The sequence below is a fragment of the Diabrotica undecimpunctata genome, chromosome 8 (assembly GCF_040954645.1).
Source record: "Diabrotica undecimpunctata isolate CICGRU chromosome 8, icDiaUnde3, whole genome shotgun sequence".
Classification (NCBI taxonomy): domain Eukaryota; kingdom Metazoa; phylum Arthropoda; class Insecta; order Coleoptera; family Chrysomelidae; genus Diabrotica; species Diabrotica undecimpunctata.
The window spans coordinates 61,035,963-61,059,151 of NC_092810.1; the positions used below are offsets into that span (position 1 = coordinate 61,035,963).

At 35.3% G+C, this 23,189-nt stretch overlaps 2 protein-coding genes across 2 annotated transcripts in view; one reads left to right on the forward strand and one right to left on the reverse strand.

Moving 5' to 3' along the window:
* Nucleotides 1–14,994, forward strand: part of LOC140448425 (uncharacterized) — a 33,293-nt gene extending 18,299 nt beyond the window's left edge. Inside the window, exons 4-5 of the mRNA XM_072541510.1 lie at nucleotides 4,586–5,497; nucleotides 14,806–14,994. Of these exons, the coding sequence (XP_072397611.1) occupies nucleotides 4,586–5,497; nucleotides 14,806–14,984 (1,091 nt within the window). The 3' untranslated portion in view covers nucleotides 14,985–14,994. The remainder of the gene's footprint in view (nucleotides 1–4,585; nucleotides 5,498–14,805) is intronic.
* Nucleotides 14,995–21,157: 6,163 nt separating this feature from the next.
* Nucleotides 21,158–23,189, reverse strand: part of yl (Putative vitellogenin receptor yl) — a 147,025-nt gene continuing 144,993 nt past the window's right edge. The window contains exon 24 of the mRNA XM_072540372.1: nucleotides 21,158–21,682. Within this exon, the coding sequence (XP_072396473.1) occupies nucleotides 21,514–21,682 (169 nt within the window). The 3' untranslated portion in view covers nucleotides 21,158–21,513. The remainder of the gene's footprint in view (nucleotides 21,683–23,189) is intronic.

Here is a 23,189-nt window from a genome sequence, read left to right on the forward strand (position 1 = left end):
AGAGACGGTTCCCTAACATAAAAACGATCAGTAGGAAGACCATGTAAACGATGGAACGACAACTTACTGAAGGAACATTGAAAAACAGACAGAGTCCTGTCTACATAAAAAGAAGAAAAAGAAGAGATCATTTGATGTTTAGGCTACGTAAATATGCTCCCATATTATCTCTCCATTGCATCTTTGGTGTTCCCAGCGAGCGTTTTTCGTTCGGAATTACCTCCCACTTTAACCTGACACATTCTGGTCTTGTCTTTTGACATGGCTGGATCATCTCAATCTTACTTTGTTATTTTCATTATATCTGTCTGATTATATAAGCCTTCGAATTTGCATTTAGTTTTTACGATGTAAAGGTAAATTCTTCTTTCAACAATTGTTAATCAGTTTTTATTTTATTTTGTCATCATCCGTATTTTACATGCATATTTTATTTTAGTCTTATAACCATGATAAATTATTATTTTTGCGCAAAATAGCAGCGATGTCCTCCTTGCAGTCTGTTGTTTTTCTCTTGGGTAATATTGTTGTTTTTTCAAAGTTCATAGTGGTCCAATTTTTCGTTCTATTATATTTAATATTTTAATAAAATCTTTCTTGACATTAATAGTTTTATTTTCTACAATATACATATTATCAAAAGCCAGTATAGTTCAAAAACCTTGACTTCTAAATAGAAGCGTTTTAGTGTTTATTTTTTCACGATGCAAAGCGAAGTTAAAGAAGAGTTGGGATAGCGCATTTCCCTATTTAAGAGATATGCTAATGATTCTTTGATATGCTCAGTTCTGTCATAGCATCCCACTGCTTCGCATTTATGATGCTATCATATGCTTGCTGAAAATCTATAAATAGCTGGAACAATGTTGTGTTATATTCCGATCATTTCTTTATTAACTATCTAATTGTAAAATTTTTTCCTAAATCCACACTTAATCTCCTACTTGATATTTCACACACTCAATCAGACATTTTAATAGCTTCTTGTTCTTTATGTTCCGTCTTCTGATAAAGGTTGGCGCACATCAAACGATAGATTTCTTTGTTTTATGCCACACGTATTATGATGGCAGCTTCAGGTATTTAGAACCATTCTCGTAAGTTTCTCAGACAGGATTTCGTCTTTCTGCCCAAACCTCTTCTATTCTCAATATGGCCTTTCATACTAAGCTGTAGCAGACTGTACTTATCAGTACGGAACACGTGGCCTAGATATGACACTTTAACAGTTGAAAAAAGTACTTTATATCCTATGTTAATTAAAAGATTAAAATACTTATATAGTATGTATATGTATGTATACAATATTTTTTCTCCAGAGGGTTGGCACGTGCTTTCCTTTTTAAGTTGACAGATCTTCTTCTTGTAGTGCCTATTCTTTCCGGATGTTGGCGACCATCATGTCAATCTGTATTTTGCAAACTTCTGCCCTGAAAAGATTTGTGATTATTGTGTTAAACCACGTACGTAGATTTTTCAGGTAATTCTTCGCATTCCCTCGTTTTTCTTCTACATTTTCCTGTAGAATTAATTGCAGCAACTTATAACTTTTGAGCATGTACCGAAGTTTCCCCTACATTTTATCACAGAGACAGTGACGTTTCCCGTGGCTTTCAGTTTACGGATAGCTCTTAATACCTCTTCTGAAATATTCTGTAGACTTCGGTCGATCGAGATATACACGTTTAGCAGCCCATTAAAGTATCTTCTTCAGGCCTGATAGCCTTACTCATACCCGAAGTTACTTACGAACAGCTTGTAAAAGGCCGCCTTGTGCGAGAGTTAGAAGAAAGGCATGCGCTGAGCAACCACCAATATAGTTTAGATCATAGATGCGGTCACAGAAGTAACCTCTTTAGTTACGCAGGATACAAAGAGCTGGGTGGCTCTCATCCTGCTTGACGTCAAGAATGCCTTTAATACGGCATCATGGGAAAAAATCATGTCCAGGCTTTCGTTAGTGAGTACCTGGTCAATGTAATTGACAGATACTTTTCTGACAGGTCCATAAGGGAAAAAGATACCAGCATTAATTTGTCGCATTGTGTTCCGCAGGGTTCAGTTCTAGGTCTTATCCCGTGGAATGTCCTGTACGATGGGGTGTTGAGGCTAAAGATGCCAAGGGGATGCACTCTTGTAGCTTATGCCGATGATCTCGCACTGGTTGCGAAGGCGAGTCAGAAAACGAACATGGCTAATGCGGCTAACACAGCCCTGGGTCGCATTAGTAGGTGGATCAGAAAGAACGATCTACAGCTAGCGCCTCAGAAAACTCAGGTGTTAGTTCTCAAGGGGAGCCGGGAAAAATCCTATCTTCGCCTGATAGTGGAAGGTGTGGAGGTTGTACCGGTTAAATCGATTAAGTATCTAGGAGTCTGGTTGTCAGAAGGACTAAGGTTTGAAGTACATATCCAAAAGACGGTAGAGAATGCGAACCGAAATGTGGAGGCGTTGATACGGCTGATGCCAAATATTGGAGGCCCAGGTAGTGCCAAAAGAAAGGTGTTAAATGGAGTTTTCCAGTCGGTGGTAACCCACGCTGCCCCCGTGTGTTGTAGCGTACTAAATACTGCGAAATACGCTAAGGCAATGGAGACTTCTCAAAGGCGAATGCTCCTCAGAGTATCTAGCGCATATGGAACAGTTTCAAATGAGGTTCTATGTCTTTGGAGCGATGATACCAATCGTTTTGTTGTGCAAAGAGCGAGCAAGGGTGTATGCGAGGAGGATGGATGTAAATATAGATGAGAATGAGAGAGAAAGAACGATAGTAGAGTGCTAGAGAGAATGGGCGAATGATAGCGGAAAGGCAAGGTAGGCGAAGAAGCTAATTTCCGATCCAAGGCCGTGGTTGGAACGTAAGTTCAGGAAACTAGACTACTTTCTGACGCAGTTTCTGACCGGACATGGTAGTTTTGGCACCTTCACAAATAGAATAGGCAAATCTGCCTCAGCAGATTGTACTGTTTGTGGGCTACCGGACGCTCCCGACCACATTTTTAACTGCCAGGGATGGACAAATAAGAAGAGAGATTTCGAGGGGCGAATGGGTTTCGGGCTGGATGAAAGAAACGTTGTAAACATATTGTTGAGAGGAGAGAAAAAATGAAGAGAAGTACACTGTCTAATTTCTGGGGTGCTGAAGAAAAAGGAGCAGGAGGACAAAGGAGGAAATTGAGCCAGGGATCTGAAATTTATGGTTAATATTATTTATCAGTTTATGGCCTAACGTCTGAAACATTTTCTGACTTACGGTTATAGGAATGGTTATTTATAAATTTGATCAAGATAAAGACGATCAAGTAGTGATTGCACAAGACCAAGACGACCTCAGCTACATGATGAAGAAACTACAAGAAGAATATACCAAGGCTGGCCTAGATATTAACCTCGTAATAAAACAGAGTACCTATCTACAAGTGAAGAAGACGTAGAAGATATACAGATTGATGACTATGTAATAATCAAAGAAAAGGATAAATTCAAATACTTGGGGTTTATAATCACGAAAAAGGCAACAACAGAGGAAGAAATTACACAAAGATTAGGACAAACAAGAACAGCAATCCGACAACTAAACTCAGTATGCTGGGATAGACACCTAAATATGAAGACAAAAACACAGATTTATAAAACATTAGTGCGAAGTATTATGACATATGGGGCTGAAACTTGGATCATAAACAAGAAAAACAGCAGTAAGATAGTAGCAACAGAGATGGAATGCCTGCGAAGATGCTGCAGAGTAACAAGAATGGATAGGAGAAGTAATGACAAAATAAAGCAAAGAACATCAATAGAAACAGACATACTAACATACATAGAACAAAAAAGACGAAAGTGGTATGGACATGTAAGAAGAACTAGTGACAGCAGATGAATAAAGTGAATAACCGAATGGAGTCCCATAGGAAGGAGGAAAAGAGGACGACCCCGAAACTCCTGGAGGAACGAAATAGACGACGCCATGAGTAAGAGAGGCCTACACGATGGAGAATGGAACAACAGAGAGAGATGGAAACGGTTGAGCGAGGGAAGGCAGTGAATACTGTAGAATCCCTGAATATATATATATATATATATATATATATATATATATATAAATTTTTAGATTTTTATTTTAGTTGTTCATTGAGTGGCAAGACCACCTCTCTGGAACGGTGTGGTTAAGGTTTTAGCTGGAACACGGTAAATCCGGAACTACCCTAAGGTCTTCTGGCCTAGTATCCTACTCGGTCGAAAGATGCCAGGGTGTCTTGTTCTGTGACGTAGATGTCCAAAAAAGTTTTTCCCCACTGTTGCCTGTCAGAATTCAATGGATACCTTTTTAGGCTCTTACTGGAATCTGGCAATACGGCAATTAAAAAAAAATAAAAAAAAAGTTACATTCGTCACTCTTTATAATAATTCTAACTCTTGGTTTAAATATTATTATATTTTAGATATTTTCTTGTGGCAAAAATACAGAGAACCTGTGATATATATTTTGCTCGTTTGTATACCGCGGCATTCGGTATTTTTTTGTTAAATTTAAAATGCCAATTTTCGGAGGTGTGTACATTAGTTTAGTAACTTTTATTTTTAGATTACGAAATTACCAAGGCAACTGGAACTACCTTTAAGAATCAAAGTATTACTGCTGCTAACATAACTCCCTTTATTCAACAACATGAGACATTTATTACGACACCAACCCAGATTGAAGCATTATTGACTACTAAGTTTACAACAGAGCAAAACACAAAGTTAACTAAAAAACCAACAACTGAGAGAACTGTACAAATAAAACGTAAAAAGAAACCAAACAAAACTAAAAATAAGGTTCAAAAGTCCAAAAGAAAAACGCTATTGACCAAAGTTAAGATGTATTTAGATAAATTGCAGAAAAAAATTAATAAAAAGAAAAAGCATAAGAAAACTAATTACTCCTCTACACCCAATTATATACAAGCGGTACAACAAGTTTCAACACCAGATATACATCTATTTACAAGGCAACACATAGATGTTAAGAAGAAGAAACCGGTACGAAAATTACCAACAACATACCCTGTAATAAAAGTAACCCAGAAAATTAAAAAGAAAGCTGCAACCAAACGATTTCCAACAAAAAGTACAAATTCTAAACTTAAACAAAACAAAATAAAATTGCATCTGGACCAGATAAGTTTATATACTAGAACAAATGATATTTTACTACCAGTTACAGAGCACTTGTCTGAATACGATGGTTTGAAAAATCTATATACAACGAGTACCATAGAAGTCGTTAATAAAGTTACCGATAAGTCTAAAGTTAAAAGAATTAAAAATAAACCAGTTAAAATGTCGAGTATTAAAGATAATTTAGATTTAAGTAATCACACTTTTACCAGCGTTACAGATAGTTCTACAATTCATACAATAACAGATAGCCCTTCGACATCTTTGTACACCCAGACTTCATCCCCATTGATCTTTACAAACTTTAAAATACTATCCACGACAAGATCAACAGGTAAGTCAAATAAATTTGTAAGTTTACTTGTTTTAATATTTTATTATATAATTTTGATCACATAAAGAAATTCAAAATATTAAAACAATAAATTTATCCAAAGGATTCTAAATACTCAGGAAGATCAAATAAGATTATAAAAAATTGTTTAATAAAAAATTAATACACATGACTAACATCCAAATCAAATTTATGAAGAGTTTTTTATTAGTAAGAAAACTCACTCTATTAGTTTTAAATAAAAATTGTAGTACAATCCCTGTATCTACGTGTAAATCTTTGTAAAGTTTCAAGGGTATGTCTAATGGATATTTTTGCCATTTAATTTCCAATAAGGCGAATGAACGGGTCTCATATAAATTCAGTATAAATAATATTTTCTGGAAGAGGCTCGTGACATACGGACCGATACAGAAACGCAAATACTCTCGAAAATTTAATATCGCTACATACAACGTTAGGAGCCTATCGACAGAGAATCAATTATTGAAACTCTAAGAAGTATTAAAAGCTCGAAATTAGCAAAATTAGAAACCGAGGTGAAGAATGGATTATTCCCAAGTCAGGAGATATTCTCTTTTTTCGGTTTATAGGTGAAGGGGATAAATCCATAGGTGTTGTGGGCTACTTGATAAATAAAAAATATGATCTAGATATTATATTATAAGCATTACAAGCGTTTTCAAGAGCGTAGTGTACTTAATACTCTGCCTACACACCAAACTTAGAAAGAAAAATATCCAAGTGTATGCACCCACATCTGCAAACGGTGAAGAAGAAATGAAACGTCAACGCCCTTGCAGTTACTTAATGCAGTCAAATTTTCATAAGGCGGAAAATTTTCAAAAATAAGTGCATAAAATGCCAACGCTACAGCCAGACCAAAAATTTTTTGCTTCCTTGTTCAAAGATATGTGAGTCAACCACAATTCTGACCAGTGTCCTTGCAAAGAAAAACACAATCAGGTGAGAAGGAAATCACACATCAAACTATTGTGGGTGCTTAGTCCACAAAGATCTGCAAAAAACGGCATTTTTACAACTGAGAAGCAAACCAACATTAACAACAAGTAAGTCTGTCTAATCAAAACAACATTTAGTAGTTCCGGATATGACCTATGCTTATATAGCAACTGCTGGTAATCAGGTTCCCAGTTTTCAACAGTCCACTGACTTAAAAATATTATTATCAAACAATTGGTAGAGCAAATGAGCACAACAGTAAATTTCTTAACTGTTCTCATTGATAAGAAAGGATGGATGCATTTCTAAAATTGATATAAGGTTGAATGCTCAAATAAATGAACTTTGATTAAATAAAAGGCAGATATCGCACAGTTTATTAATTAAATCTTGTCCAAGTACTTTCTCTTCCTAGACGAAAAATTGACGAAATGCCAATGAAGATGCTCTAGGAAGCAAAAGTATTTGGGCAAGATTTAATTAATAAACTGTGCTCGATATCTGCCTTTTATTTGATCAAAATTTCTAAAATAAGCTGCATGAAACGCCAATGGCATATCAGAACACACACAGAAAATTAAATACTTTCTACACCTTTATAAAATAGATACATTGCTAGTATTCGAAGCTCACTTTTCACAAAAAAGTTACCTTAAGATTGAAAACTATATTATATACACTGCTAATTACCCATATGGATCCGCACGTGGAAGCTCTGAAATTATAGTTAGAAATACAATAAAACATCATAATGGTGGCGATTACATATTAAATCATATTCAAGCGACCAATATTGTGGTTAAAAACTGGAGTGAACCACTTACAATATCTGCGCTGTATTGTCCCCCTCGACACTATATTACCAAGGAACAATTTAAAAATTATTACGATTCACTTGGGAGCCGCTAGATTCCACCAGGGGACTATGATGCCAAACACATCAAGACTAATCACTCTGAGGGGTAAAGTTCTTCTCAATATCATAGAGTCAAATAATATGGATTATGCATTCACCGGCGAACCAACATACTGGCCTTCGGATAGAAATAAAGCTCCCGATTTGGTCGATTATACTGTGGTTAAGAAAATTCCTAGGGCTAATATAAAAGCTACATTATACTACGATTTATTGGTCTCATCACTCACCTATATTATTTACATTTCTAACATTTACATTTGGAAGGATATATCCCCCCACTTCATAACATACGCACAAACTGGCCAAAATTCAGATCAATCCTGAAGATTCAAGTGCCCCTAGATATTCCACTAAAGCCAAAGATAATCTTTTTCTTGCTGTGGAACAATTACCCACAAATATTCAATCAGCTGCCTGACAAGCAACACCAATAATACAAGACAAGTGCATAACAAATAACTGCCCGCAAATAGTCAAAAAAAAGTTATGCCAAAGAGAAGATTGAGAAAAAGAAGGCAAGAGACTGGAGATCCTGCTGATAAACATAGATTCAATATTACAACAAGAAAATTTTGAAAAACTGTTCCAACACCTCAAAACCAGTCAATTCAGTTGTTCTACTTAAAAAATTTAGATTCCACCAAAGGAAGCGATTTCTCACCATGAAAAGCTATAAGAAAACTGAAAAACAACAAAAACCGCCACTTCTTATCAGAAAATTGAGCAAAGAATGAGCACGTAGTGCACAAGGGAAAACATGTTATTTTGCAGAGCATTTCTCTGAAGTATTTACTCCCAACCTGATGGATTCACCTATAGAAGAATACTTATCCTCATTTCTTAAAAGTTCCTAGTTAAAAAATTACCTCCCAAATGCATAAAACTTATAAGAGTTTATATGAAATGCCATACTAAACTTATGTTACTTCCCCGATCAGTAAAAAGTATTTTAGAAAATAAAAATTCTAAAACCAGGAAAGTCTCAGGAAAAAACTACATCCTACCGACCAATCAGCATCTTGCCAATCACGTCCAAAGTGTTCGAAAAACTATTAGTCAAAAGATTTAAACCCTGGATCAAAAATCTAATTCCAGACCACCAGTTTGGATTTCAGTCTCATCACTTAACAATCCAACAAGTTCACAGGTAGTGGTAAAACATATAAAAGGAGATTTTGAGACCAAGAGGTACTGTTCAGTTGCGTTTCTGGACGTTAGTCAGATATTCGATAAGGTGGGGCATGAAGGCCTCCTATACAAGCTAAAAAGGACATTATCGCACAGCGCTTACATTGCTCTTGAGTTATTTGTCAAGTAGGCGTTACTTTATTAAATATTAAGATGCAATTTCCAAACTCTATTTTATCAAAGCTGGCGTACCACAGGTTAGCGTACTGGCAACCTACCTTGTATCTCTTGTTTACCGAAAATACTGATGATGACATTATTTTTGTTACAAATCTATTCCTGTTACATTGACAACTCGGAGAGGGATCTGTACCCCTGTAACTTTAAATAATCATCAATTACCTTCAGCCAATGAAGTAAAATATCTTGGTATTTATTTGGACAGAAGTCTCACATGAAATAAACATATTTGAATCAAGAGAAAGCAACTAAGCCTCCAATTAAGAAATACGCATTGGTTAATGGATCGTTCATTAAGGTTCATTTCTGGATAATAAATTGCTACTCTATAAGGTAATACTTACGCTCATCTGAACATATGAGTTGGAACTATGGGGAACAGCCAGTCACTCCAACCATGAAATCATTCTGCACTTTTAATCAAAAATCCTCCGAACTATCACCAATGCACCGTGGTACATCAACAACAAAATTATTCATCGTTACCTTAAAATGGATATGATATAGAAACTCTTTAAAAATTTAGCACTGCATATATTACCAAGCTGGAAGATCATGAAAACCAGTTTGCACTTAACCTCCTAGACAATTTCCAGGAACAACGTAGATGAAAGAGATTAAAACCACCAAACTTGCCATTTAAACTTGTAAACTAGTTAGTTGGTAGTTATAACATGAATGTATCTGTTTCCAATATAACTTTATAATAATTCTACTTTGATTTTACCAGTGGGTAAAATCCTTTTTGTCTTTAGTCCATGTAACTACTTTTTTTAATGTTGATACTTAATAGATTGAAAAATACTTTTAATTAAAAAAACAACGCTAAAATTTCAAAATGACACGATAAAATTGAGAAAGTAATCGGACCATTTGGAATTGAAGTCAGAAAGGATAGAGGCAGTACTCTAAAATCGAAGATGTACCAACGAAAAAAAATACTAAATGGACCCCTTTAAGAACGAGTTTAATTACGGAGACCCTGCTACAGTTACTTTAGAAGTAATGACTTTATAGAACTAACTTGATATTAAAACTATAAATACCAATATAAGTAAAGGTATAAAAGAAGCAGAAAAATAACAGTGAAAACAAAATAACAAAAAGCAATAGAATCTCAATCAAAATACGAAAAATATTATATATTTACAAAAAGAAATGTTCAAACCCAACGACAGAAACTATGAAGACCTAGAAAGGTTAGTTAAACAAAAGAATATCTTAAGAAATCAGGAAAGACGTAAGAAATTTCAATACAGAAAGTATAAAACAAGCTATAGCAGATAATAAAAGTATATAGGAGTTGCAGACAAAGATGTAAAATGGAAAGAGAGAGATCTTTAAGATAATGAAAACTACAAAGCAAGCTTGAAAACTTCACACCGATAAGCCTTCTTTGTCGCTTGTATAAGCTATTCAGCAACAGCATAGCCAAACGTTTAAAAAAATAAACTGGACTTCTATCAACCAAGCGAACAAGCAGCTTTCAGGAAAATTTATGGGACAAATGATCATCTTCAAGTAATTTAAGTCCTGATAAAAAGGTCCCGATTAAAATGAAAAAACTAACATCAATAATAGCAATATTGGAACAATGTAAAGTGGATTACATTTACTTAACGCATACAGAATGCACACAGTAATGCCACCACCACAATAATCGGAAAGAATCTTCTATCCGAACAGAATATATATATATATATATATATATATATATATATATATATATATATATATATATATACCCGGTATTTAGGCGTTCCACGCCCTTCCGGTAGGGATCTATGGAGGAGTATCACCTAGCCGCAAGCCCTTATCTCTTGCCGTACTGCTCCACCATAGGCCGATCAGATACCAGCATATTCTAGACTAAGCCGCAGATTCATTTTAGAATTTTAAACTACTGCGTTAGCCTTTTTGTTTTGCTATTCACCGAGCCGGGGATTTGAACTGACATCTCTCGCATTGAAGCGAAGGAGAAGCCAGCCGCCCAGCCCGCTTGGACATCCGATCGACCGAACAGAATATAATTAGAAATAAAAATACTGAGAATGTGAACATTATGTGGGGCAAAATTAAAGATTCTGTTATAAAGACACAGAACAAAACTCTACAAAAGAAAGAAAAAAGCCTTAAAACTTGGATGACTCACGAAATACTGGAAATCATGGAATAAAGAAGAAAATATAGAAACAAAACCCAGATAACTACATAAAAAAAACATAAATTAATAAGGTACAAAATAAAAAAGGTGAAGAAATAGTGGATGATGGAAACATGCATTGAGATGGAGGAATTACAGGAAAAAAACAAGATCATTATAATTTACTTTAAAAAGTTAAAGAATTATCTGGAAAATCACGAATGAAAACACTTAGTATGAACTAAATATATTGAAAATATTTTCAAGGACGGAACCAACACAAATAGACAGCGAGGAAGCCCCAATAATATCATAATCTGAAGTCCAATATGCTATAAAGAAATCTGACATAGCCCCTTGACTGGATAAAGTGCACATCGAGCTGATTAAAGTTATACATGAGGACGATTTAAGCGCAATAAATATGCTCTTTAACAACATATACAAATCTAGAGAGAGATCTCAAGAATGCATACTATCGAGCTTTGTTCCGCTACCAAAAACCAAGAACCCAAACACAATAGATTGAGCAGTTTAATGTCCCAATTGTTAAAAATATTTTTAAAGGTGATACATATAAGTATTTTCAGAAAGTGTAAAGCGGATATCAATAATAACCAGTTTGGCTTTCGTAATGGCTTCGGAATAAGAGAAGCTCTATATAGTTTCACAATTCTTGCTCAAAAATGTCGAGATCAACAAAAAGATATATACATCGGCGTCGCTTTTATAGACTATGAGAACATTTTCGGCAAAGTTAAGCATAACATTCTTAAGGAAGGTCCAAAGCGAAAAGGACTTAGCAAAAATGATAACATGGTTAGAAATCTCTATTGAAATCCACGGGCTGTGGTAACGTTAGATGGAAATAGTACAGATGCACAACAGATAGGCTGATTAGTAGGACAATAATGGTGTGTACTTTCACTATTACTATTTAATAGAAACTCTGAAGAGTTATTTACACAAACACTTGAAAACTACAGAAGGGATCAAGTAAATCAAACAAGCGGGAAACAAAAACCATGGTTATGTGTAAATATTAGGGGTAAATTAATTTATATTTAAATGGGAATAAGCCACAATTAAAGGTTAAAATACGTTTATTGACGTTTCAATTTCCACTTCAATAAAAAAACGTCAATAAACGTATTTTAACCTTTAATTGTGGCTTATTCCCATTTAAATATAAATTAATTTAAAATGCCACAAGAGAATAGCTTCAGAACAATATTAGGGGTAAAGTCATAACAAATATTCAGATAAAAATAAAGATATTGAACAAGTGAACAAAATAAAATACTGTAAAAGACTTGCAATCCATTTAGCTCATCGCTCACTATTAGCTTCATCTCCGTAACTGATTATTTTTCTGATATATATTATTTTTCCATTAATTTTTACACCATATTCCAATTTGTCCAAAGTGTGTTTAAAGATTCTATCTGAATATAAACTAAACAACAGTGGAGTCAGCACACAACCTTGTCTAACTCTTTTTAGAATCTTACACTATTCTGTTAACTTCTGCTTTATATGAAAGGTCGCTGTTGGATGCTAATGTAATATTCCAACGATTCTGACGTCACGAGTATTAACATTATCTCTTAATATTTAAATGAACTTGTCGTAATCTACAATACCAAATACCTTTTCATAAATATTAAATATAGCAAAGGCATTTAAATGTTGTTCTGGGCAATTCTGTAGCAAACCATTTAATGCAAAAATTACTTCTCTAGTTCCCAACCCATCTCTTAAACGAAACTGCGTTTCACCTTGATCTTCGTCACACTTACTATTTATTTTACTGTGAATGTTACATATGAATAACTTTAAGGTGTGACTCATAAGACTTTTAAGTCTCTAGTCGCTACAGTATTTCAAATGTTGTTTTATTTTTGTAAAGTTATGAATTCGGACTTTAAACAGTCATCTGGGATTTCACCAGTTGTACACATGATTTAAAACCTTAGCCGTTAATTAGTTTTAACATATCTTCCGGAATATTGTCAAGGGCAACACCTTTCCTGTGCTTTGCCAATTTTGTAGCATGCAGTACTTCTACCTTTAGTATTTCTGGTCCTTCGTCTTTACCTTATGTCTGTTTTTCTTCTTATCTGACATCAATAAACAGTATACTAAGTTGTCCGAATTTTTTCTGTATATATTATGGTTTGCTCTGTCGAGTCTGTGATTGTATGAGAAAATTTCTTATGATTCAGGGCAGCTATTTCTCTGCTTTCTCGAACAAATTTAATGTGTCATGTTTTTATTTTAACTCTTTCATCTCAACGTTTTTATCCTCCATCCACTTTTCTTTCGCGATCTTTATCTTTTGTTTTAATAATTTATGTTGTTTCTTATATTCCTCTGTTGTCATTTCTGCTCCATCAATTCAAAAATTTCTTTAGTTATCCATTGCTATTTTTTTTAATTCTTTTTAGTATGTTTTTTTATTATTTGTGAGATATTATTTTTAAACATTTTCCATATTTCCACACCTTTGTTTTGATGTATTGTTTTATTAAGCTGGTTATTTAGATCTTCTTCTATTTGTTTTTGTTGTCCTCTGTTATATTTATTTTCGTGTTTTGGAATTTTGTTGAAACTTTTTTGAGCTTGAATTTGATGTTATTTGTTGATCTTAGAATTGTGGTCTAAACCCCTGTAGTTACTTGAATATGCCGTATTCTGTTGACACCATTTTTGAATCTCTTATCTAGAATATAAGCTGATTTCTGATTATATGATGTGGATTATCTTCTGTTTCTTTTCACGTATACAGCCTTCTCGTGTGTAGTTTAAACCAGGTATTTGTTATTATCATATCGTTTTCTTGACATAACTACTTAGTAAAACCTGTTGCCTCGTTCATTGCCTTTTTCTTGTTCATATTCGGCTACCACGTCAGATCTTCGACCTTTACATTACATTAAATGGTATGCTATTTAATTGGATCAATACTATTATGTCACTAATACGTGTAATATTTTTAACGTATATTTAAACTGCGATATTCTAGATATACCCACTCTGTTCCTGTTATGTGTATCGTCCTCCTTACTCCAAGACTACACTTACATCTCATGTACATATCCTAATTATGTTCTTGAAATTGTTTAGAAGTGTTGTTTTATATTTTAAACTGTAAGAATTTCGTGTGATAACGACCATGTAGACCCCTTCTTCTTTGCCGTTTTCTAACGAAGTTTGGGGATCACGTCTTTAAAAGCTTCCCTATCTTTTTCAACGTAAAATATCTGTTTAACACTGAGGTTAGTCCAATCTCTGATATTCATTAGACAAAATTTCATCTTTCTTCTTAAGCCTTTTCTTCACTCTACTCTTCCTTGTATGATGATGTGCAGAAGAGAGTATTTATCGTTTCTAAGTACATATGTAGCTCAGACCCCGCAATTTGATAGTGTATGTCCTCCTCAGCTGAATCTTGGCTTCCAAAGTCCATCAGTAATACTTTCTTGGCTATTGAGTTCCCTGTTAATTATACCCGGGAAAATTAATTATGGTGGTTTAGCGTTACCTTCCCAATGATTTTTCTGCCATGTTAGGTTTACTTTTGGAGATTGGATATGATGTGTAATAATTTATGGTTACTTTAAGAAAACTTTGGGTTGGAACACGACTTCTCCCCCTGAAGGAATTGGGATATAATCATGGCTTGCAAGGGAAAAGTCTCGTCCCTAAAATAGATCTGTATTATACTGAAGTCGTATAAGAGTATCCATCCGCTACCTTTAAAAACCCATAATTAATTAATTTATAGTATGTTTCAATATTCTAAATTTCTTCCAGATCTTCTTAAATAATGTCTTCGTCTAAATTACTTACCACTTAAAGCTTTTATTTAAATACATAAACATTAAGCTTACAACTAAATTTTATTATTTTTAGTACCAACACAGTTATCAGCTTGCTCCATGCCTACAAAATTTCGTGGTGCCAAGTGTAACGAATATTACGAATGTGTGAAAATAATGTGGACAAACAGATTGATGTTATTTAGGTGCAGATCAAAAGAAAGTTTTGACTCAGAAACATTAAATTGTATACCAAATACAGATTGTTATTAAATAAATGTATATTTACAAAAATTGTAATATTCATTACCCATTTTCCTATATTTTAAAGTTTTAAAATATGAGGACCTTGAGTAAAATTGTTAAACGCTAATTCAAAGCAATATGGTGATATATATCTAACAAGATAAGTCTCGTTGTGTTCTTGCAGATTTCTCAATGTAATACTGAAGAAAAAAGGTCTGTAATGTTTTCTACGACTTAGTGATGCGAACTGTATTTTTTAAACCTTTTCTAATACATCGTAATAATATTACTAACGATCGTCTTACATCTGTAACTTTTTTATTTCTTTACTTACGATATTTTCTATTTTACGATGATTATTTTGCAGCAAATTTGAAATTATCGTAAAATCGTCAAAATTCCTCAAAACATTGAGGAAGATCGTCTAATCTGCGTTACCTGACATTTAATGTAATCTACAGTCTGATCTAGAATCATTCATTTCACTGCATCCCCATACTTTCGACTGAAGCCTTATCGATGATCCTCCAGTTTCCGGTTTTTTGCCGTCTATAATTATTTTCTCGTGTCTTGTCATGTGTATTCACCTTCGCCTAAATTATTGGAATATCACATTCATTTTTATCATCTAAATAAATATATTTTTTAACATTTAAGTTCGTACAGATTCATAAGAAATTATTGGAGAAGCTAGAATTTATTAGGTTTTTAAACGTTTGGTCTTACTCTAGCTTTGTTTAAAAGGCATGCAAATAGATATTTTATGATTTTAACTACCTACTAACTATTAACAACACAAGCGAAGGCAATCACTGGTGCCCGATAGAAGATTTTCCAATTCCAATACTTCCGGTCTGTAGCTAAGTTCCTGCCTTGCACGCAATTCTTAACGCACGTATTGGCTGTGGGACAAATAAGAAATAGAATCCAGCTCTGCTGTCAAATTCTACTCTCACGGCCCCGGAGACTTGGTCTGATGATCACAATGGATGTACGCAGTTGACAATAGAAGACAAAAAGCGAGTTTTCGGAGCCTAAAAATAAACTGGAGAACATCGACTAACAGATAGAAAACTGCTGCAAAAACCAGGCAGGTTTTAAGTCCCTTAGGTGGCATCCCCAGTATCCGACTTACTTAGCTACATATTTGTAGCTTGGATTTTCCTTGGACAATCTCGAGGTTCGTGCTTCTGTCTAAGTTTAAGGCGGGAAAATTTCGTCATATTTGCTTTCTTACTTGCATCGAAAAATTGTGTAAGAGAATGCTGCTTGCACGTATTGAGGATGTGATTGTGCGGTCTGGAGGTTTGTCACCGAGACAGTATGGTTTGTGTCAAGGAACGTGCAGTCGATACGGTCACCGATGTGCTTAGGCCGTACGGAGAATTAGGACTGACCACTAAATGATCGTTTTGATCCTCTTTGACGTTCAAAATGCTTTTTATACATTGCAATGGGGGCACGTAACGAGTTCTTTAGAAGCAGGGAACTCTCTGGGGCATCTGAGAAACGTTGTCGCTAATTATATTTCCAGGGTAACGCTGTGGTGGAAATGGTGTGATGTTGGATGTAATGGCTAGGGTCCCGCAGAGTTCCGTCCTGGGTTCAACGATATGGAACCGAGCATATGACGGAGCCTTAAACTAGGAATATAAAGAAAGCATTACCCCCTTCGCATTCGTGGACGACCTCACTATGCTGATGGTATCGCGGGACAAGTAGGAACTTATGTTTAGAATTACACGTGCTTATGTCCTCGTTGAGGATTGAATAAGGAGCTGTTCTCGCGGAGGATAAGGTACAGGCTGTAGTACACTCATATACTATAGTATACACGAGGTCTTTTTCCGATAAACTTCATATTAGTGTTGGCGCTATCTTTCTGCTATGTATGTATTTTGATGGCTCTTATAATTTTATGTTATACATAAAATACTCTTCTACTCAATTCCGACTCTTACCTTTACGTGGCGAAACCCCGGCTGTGCAATCCTGTGGAAGATTGTGGTAACTTTAAAACTTAAACGACATTTCATCAACTACAGTCTAATTAATGCGCATGCCCAGATGAAAAAAATTGAAGATGAAATTAGAAAAGAGTTTTATGATAAACCATCCTCATCGGTCATGCCCAAAAAATGATGATACAAATAATCTATAGAGACCTAAACGCAAAAGTTGGTAAGTAACAGCAAATCAAAAGATCCGTGTGTGTCAAAGAGCGATGGAGCGTGCTATGTTAAGCGTTTCACTACGAGACAAGATCCCAAATCGCCAGCTACGACAAAAAACAGGAGTGGCTGATGCAGTAGACAGAGTAGCAACACAGAAATGGAACTGGGCAGGTCACGTGGCTCGAATGACAGATAATAGATGGACAAAGCGGATACTGGAATGGAGACCAAGAGATGATGCTTAACGAAGCAGAGGTCGTCCACCAACACGTTGGACTGACGATCTAAAACGTTGTCATAGGAATTGGATGCAAGAGGCACAAGACCGAAATAGATGGAAAATTATGAGGAATATCTATGTCCAGCAGTGGATAAGCGAAGATTGAATGATGAACAGCAATTTTAACCCACAATAAATAAGCACAGTTTCCATGAGCAATCAAATGACAATGGCAATAGATTAATAAACCTAGCAGGATCACTTAACATGATGATTGCTACCACATACTTCGTTAAAAAAGATATAGGTACACAAAGGCACCTGGAACTCACCAGAAGGACTTACTGTAAATATTATAGATCAAATTATTCTAGACTCAAGACACCAATCAAACATAACAAACGTCCGCACCATAAGAAGATAGATCAAATACGGATTCTGATCACTACCTGGTCAGAGAGGAACATCAGACAGGAAAGAAGTTCTACACATAAACGATACAATATAGAAGAACTCAAGCATATGAATAAAAATAGAGAGTATAAAGAAAACATAAACGTCAGACTAGAAGACAGGCTAAAACATGAAAACATAAATAAGAAGTGGAAAGAGTGCAGATAAATCATAACAGAAGCAGCTAGCTAAACATACGATGAACTTATGACTGGTTTGATGAAAAATTCCTGTTTACAACATAAAGAAAAAATAGAGCATAATATATACTGATGAAATACAGCCCCGACAAGCAGGGGAACAATATAAACAATCACGTAAAAAAAAGAAAACTCACCAAAGAAAGAAGAGAGAAAATATGAACAAAGAACTACAAAAATTAAGTAAACCAAGAGTGTCGTACGGTCGGAGCATCCGCAAAGGTATTTTCTGTATCTGGATGTGATTCGACCGCTGCTCGTGAGGCGGAGCGAATGTTCTTCGCCTCCATCCTCGACCTCATGATTATCTGTATGTACTTGTACCACACTCCACGAGAAGTTTACTGCTGGCTCTGTAATTCCCGAAGGCCTACCAGCAATTCAGAATACCTTAACAGTTTGAAGGTTCTTACTTGACAGTGGATTTATCTTACATATAATAATTATGGGTATTCTAATTGCGGTGTACGCCTTCGCTCTCATAGAGATGCCGGTCCTGTACGTTTCGACGTCTGGTCGAGCACACACTCCACGAGGTATATAGGAACACCGTCGGATTGGCGACTTCACGTTGGTGCTACGCTTCACACGTCACCTCCCGCGGAAACAACCTCATGTCTTGTAAAGAGGTTGATTGTTTCCGTCGAAAAAGTTTCTAACGGCGAAGCGCGACTTCAGCTCGGCTACCGAGTGAGGAGTAATTTCAAGTCCACCCGGAGCTTTTATTCACTCCTAACCTTCGATGGTTCAGTGGAATACTATGCCAGTTTAGCACATCTCCAGGATAGATGGCTACTCGGGCAAAGAATGTTCACTCCGAGCTGATAGTGTTTTTCGTAAAGTGATAAGTGTTCATGATTGACAATGTCAATCATGAACAATTGATAGATATTCTGCGAAAGACAGGTATTGACGACAAGGACATTCGAATTGTGGCAAACCTATACTGGGGTCAAACAGCAAGAGCAAAAATTGGCAACGAACTCACTAAAAGTGTGCAGATCAAAAGAGGTATCCGTCAGGGTTGTATATTATCCCCACTCCTATTCAATATTTATTCCGAAGAAATATTTAATAAATGTATGGAAAATGCAAATGAGGGCATAAAAATAAACGGCGAGTTAACAAACAATATAAGATATGCCGACGACACGGTGATCCTTGCCAGTACCATAGACGAATTACAGCAGGTAATGGAAAGAGTTTATTCAGTTAGTGAGGAATACGGCCTGAGCCTCAACTTCAAGAAGACAAAGTGGATGCTGATAAGCAGGAAGCAACAGCCTGCTCGACAGTTACGGATAAGTAACATACTAATTGACCATGTAGAATCTTATGTGTACCTTGGCACCAACGTAAATGCAAAATGGGAACAGGCCACAGAAATTAAGGCGAGAATAGAACGAGCTAGAGCAGCATTTAGCAATATGAAAAAGCTCCTCATAAGCAGGGATTTGTCTCTTCCCCTAAAACTACGTCTAGTTAAATGCTACATTTTTCCGATCTTACTGTATGGTGTGGAGGCTTGGACGCTGACGGAGACGCTCACGAGAAAACTAGAAGCATTCGAAATGTGGGTGTACCGACGCATTCTTCGTATATCCTGGACCGAACATGTCACCAACACAGAGGTAATCCAAAGAATCGGAAAGGAGAAAGAAATCGTGAATACAATTAAACAAAGAAAGCTTGAATATCTAGGCCACATATTGAGACACGATAAGTACCGTCTACTGCAATTGATTGTCCAGGGAAAAATAGACAGTAAGCGAGGGCCAGGCAGGAGAAGACACTCGTGGCTCCAAAATCTGAGGAAGTGGTTCGGGCTCACATCGGTCGAACTATTCAGAAGCGCCGCAAATAAGATCAGAATTGCCATGTTAATAGCCAACGTTCGCAACGGACAGGGCACTTGAAGAAGAAGAAGATAAGTTTACTACTAAACTGTTCTTCATCTCAAAGAAAGAATGACCAACAGTCGCTATTCCGGTTCACTCTTCTTCAAACGAAGTCGTCTCACAAGGGTTCACTCTTGGGTAATAACAATAAACGTTGAATTTTTAAGAGGCACTCGTCCAACAAGGTCTAGTAGGGGCTAGTGGTGTAAGACGACTAGATCCCGATCGGAAGCTACCTTTTCATACACTTCGTGTTTGCAATTCAGCACAGATCTTTCATCGGAAGGCCAATAACAAAGCAATTAATAAAATTGTTTGATATCGGCCGACCAGAGTGACAATCTCGTCCTGATGGGTCACTTCTGGTGACAAGAGAAAAGAAAATTTTACCAGAAACTCAAAAAAACAGAAAATAATTCGAACCGAAAACAACAATTTGTAGAGATAAGGAAGGTAATATATTTACAGCAAGAAATATTAAAAAGATGGACATACCATTTTAGGGAAAGCTTAAGGGAGATAGGAGATAGGTATACCCTAATATATTATTAGACCAAGCAGATACCAGAGAAGAGTCCACCAACAATAGCCGAGATTAGAACAGCAGTAGTCAAATTAAAGAACAATAAATAACCGAGATCGGATTAAATAGCATCGGAACTACTGAAGAATGGAGGAGTTGTTATTAAAAATTAATTAAAAATTATTAGGAATTATTAAAAACAATACATGACCTAATAACAAGGATATGGTTAAATAAGCAGTTACCAGCGGAGTGGAACAGCGGTCTTATTGTAGGAGACCCTTTAGAATATGGAAACTACCGTCGAATCAAGCTGTTAAACGCAGCATACAAACTAATGTCCAACGTCATTTATGAAAGACTTAGATCACACGCTGGAAAACAGTTGGCAAATACCAATGTGGCTTTTTCAGACCGAAGTCACATAAATAAAGCACAAAATAGATCAGAATGAACAAAAATCCTGGAACAGGCCAAGAGCCAAAAAGGGTTGTAGAACCAGTGATGATGATGACTTACACTATAAATTTTAACGTGGCCTTTACTGTTATTTCCACTGGATTTTGGTTTATTTTTTCTTATAAACATGGAAAGGTGGAACTTTTGACTAAGAAGGGTCAAAAGGATTTTTTCTTAATTAACGTTACAAGATTATTGTTTACTCATCAGTAAACTTTAATATCATATTTTTTTATTGTTTTTTATTTAGTAAAGCAAACCAAATAATACACATTTAAAAGTTCATAAAATTTTAATAAAATATAATTATAAAAATATAAAGTATTATGCATTTAGCCTATTCTATAATAAATAATTTGATATTGTCAAATGCACCCGTTACACCTATTTATTGGTATTAAGGTTAAACTCTACTGCTCGATATAGCGTTATAATAAATATTCATTTGTATCTATTTTGATGTAGGTATAATATAGATTGTTATGTTCAACAATTCAATTTTCAACGAATTTAATATTTGTGAAGTGTAAGAATTAATTTACTTTTAATACACTTCAAAAGATTAAAACAACGTTTATAAGATTATATAAAACATAAAACAAAGAATGACGTAACAAAAAGATACAAAGTTAACAAACACAACTATCGTTTAGCATTCTGCTAGCATCTTTCGCATGGTCCTCTTGACTTCTTTCTTCTGCCACAATGATCGGATTTGTGTACTCGTGTTGTCCTGGCTGAAGGATTGGTTTTTGGTCTTCGACAGGTTTTCCGTAAAGTGGGTTATAAAATCTCATGCTAAAATAAAATGTTAAAATCAGTCGAGATACCTATCTATAATAAAAAATGGCATTAATAAACGTTTTTAGAAAGACTTTGCTAACGATTATCAATAACCGATTTAAATAGTGTTCATATATTTTCTCTATTACTAATAGAGAAATAAATAGTCCAAATGTAGTCCAGTCATCAGAGATTTGACCTCTAAAAATCATACAAAACAGGCTGATTTTGCTAAGAATATCAATTTCGGGATCCCAAAAAGATGCAAAAAAGTTCACTACTTCTGCCCCCAGGAAGTCCCCTAAAACGGCCCCTCGTAGGTGGTCGATTTACTTCCCTTTCTCTAAATCGATTTACCAAGAAAGCGTCAAAGCAGAGCATTGTGCGATTTTAATATATCTGTGTAAACTTTACACAGATAGAGCTCCTTTGATGATTGGTGTCAATTCCGGGCTAGTTACTTTACTGAAAAAGCATCTGCAAGAAAAAAACATAAACGCTGAAGATCTTAAGCAGTTTCACTACATTATACACCAAGAAGCCCTCTGTTCTAAAAAAATTGAATTTCAAAATGTCATGAAAGTGGTAGTTTTGTTTGTAAATTTCATAAAATCACGAAGACTCAATCACAGACAATTCAAACAATTCCTTGATGACATCGGAAGCGAATACGGAGATTTACTGTATTATACAGAAGTAAGGTGGCTAAGTCGTGGATTGACACTGGAACGATTTCTAAATTTAATAGAAGAAATTGGAATATTTCTGGCGGAAAAGCAAAGGGATGTCCCGGAACTTAAAAATCCTGATTGGTTGTGTGATTTGGCTTTTTTAGTTGACATTACAAATCATTTGAATGTCTTGAACACACGGCTTCAAGGCAAAAATCAACTGATATCCCAGCTCTACGCTCATGTATCATCCTTTCAATGCAAGCTGACACTTTTCAGATCACAGTTGAATTCTGGAAATTACAATCATTTTCCGAATTATAAGCGAATTATAAGAAAATGGCTGAAAAATTCAACAAAACTGCGATTAATTTCAGTTATGTAGAAAAGCTAGATATTTTGATTCAATCTTTTCAAGAAAGATTTTCGGAGTTTAAAAAAGTGAAACCTCTGTTGGACATATTCAGCAATCCTTTCACGATTTCAGTTTAAAATGCACCAGAGTCAATGCAGTTAGAAATTATCGACATTCAAAACGACCAAGATTAACGCAACAAATTCAACGAAGGAGACTTGCTGAACTTTTACCGCTGCATTGATAAAAATATGTACGAAGAGTTGCGCATAAACGCTCTGAAATGTGCCAGCTTCTTTGGTTCTACCTATATATGTGAAAAAACTTTTTCAATACTAAATAATAATAAAACAAAAAATCGAAACCGCCTTGCAAATGAAAGTTTGGAAGCAGTTTTACGTATTGCTACAAGTAAATTTGAGCCAAATATAAAAAAGATTGTAAGCACTATGCAGTGCCACGCTTCAAATTAATAAATTATTTTTCAATTTTAATA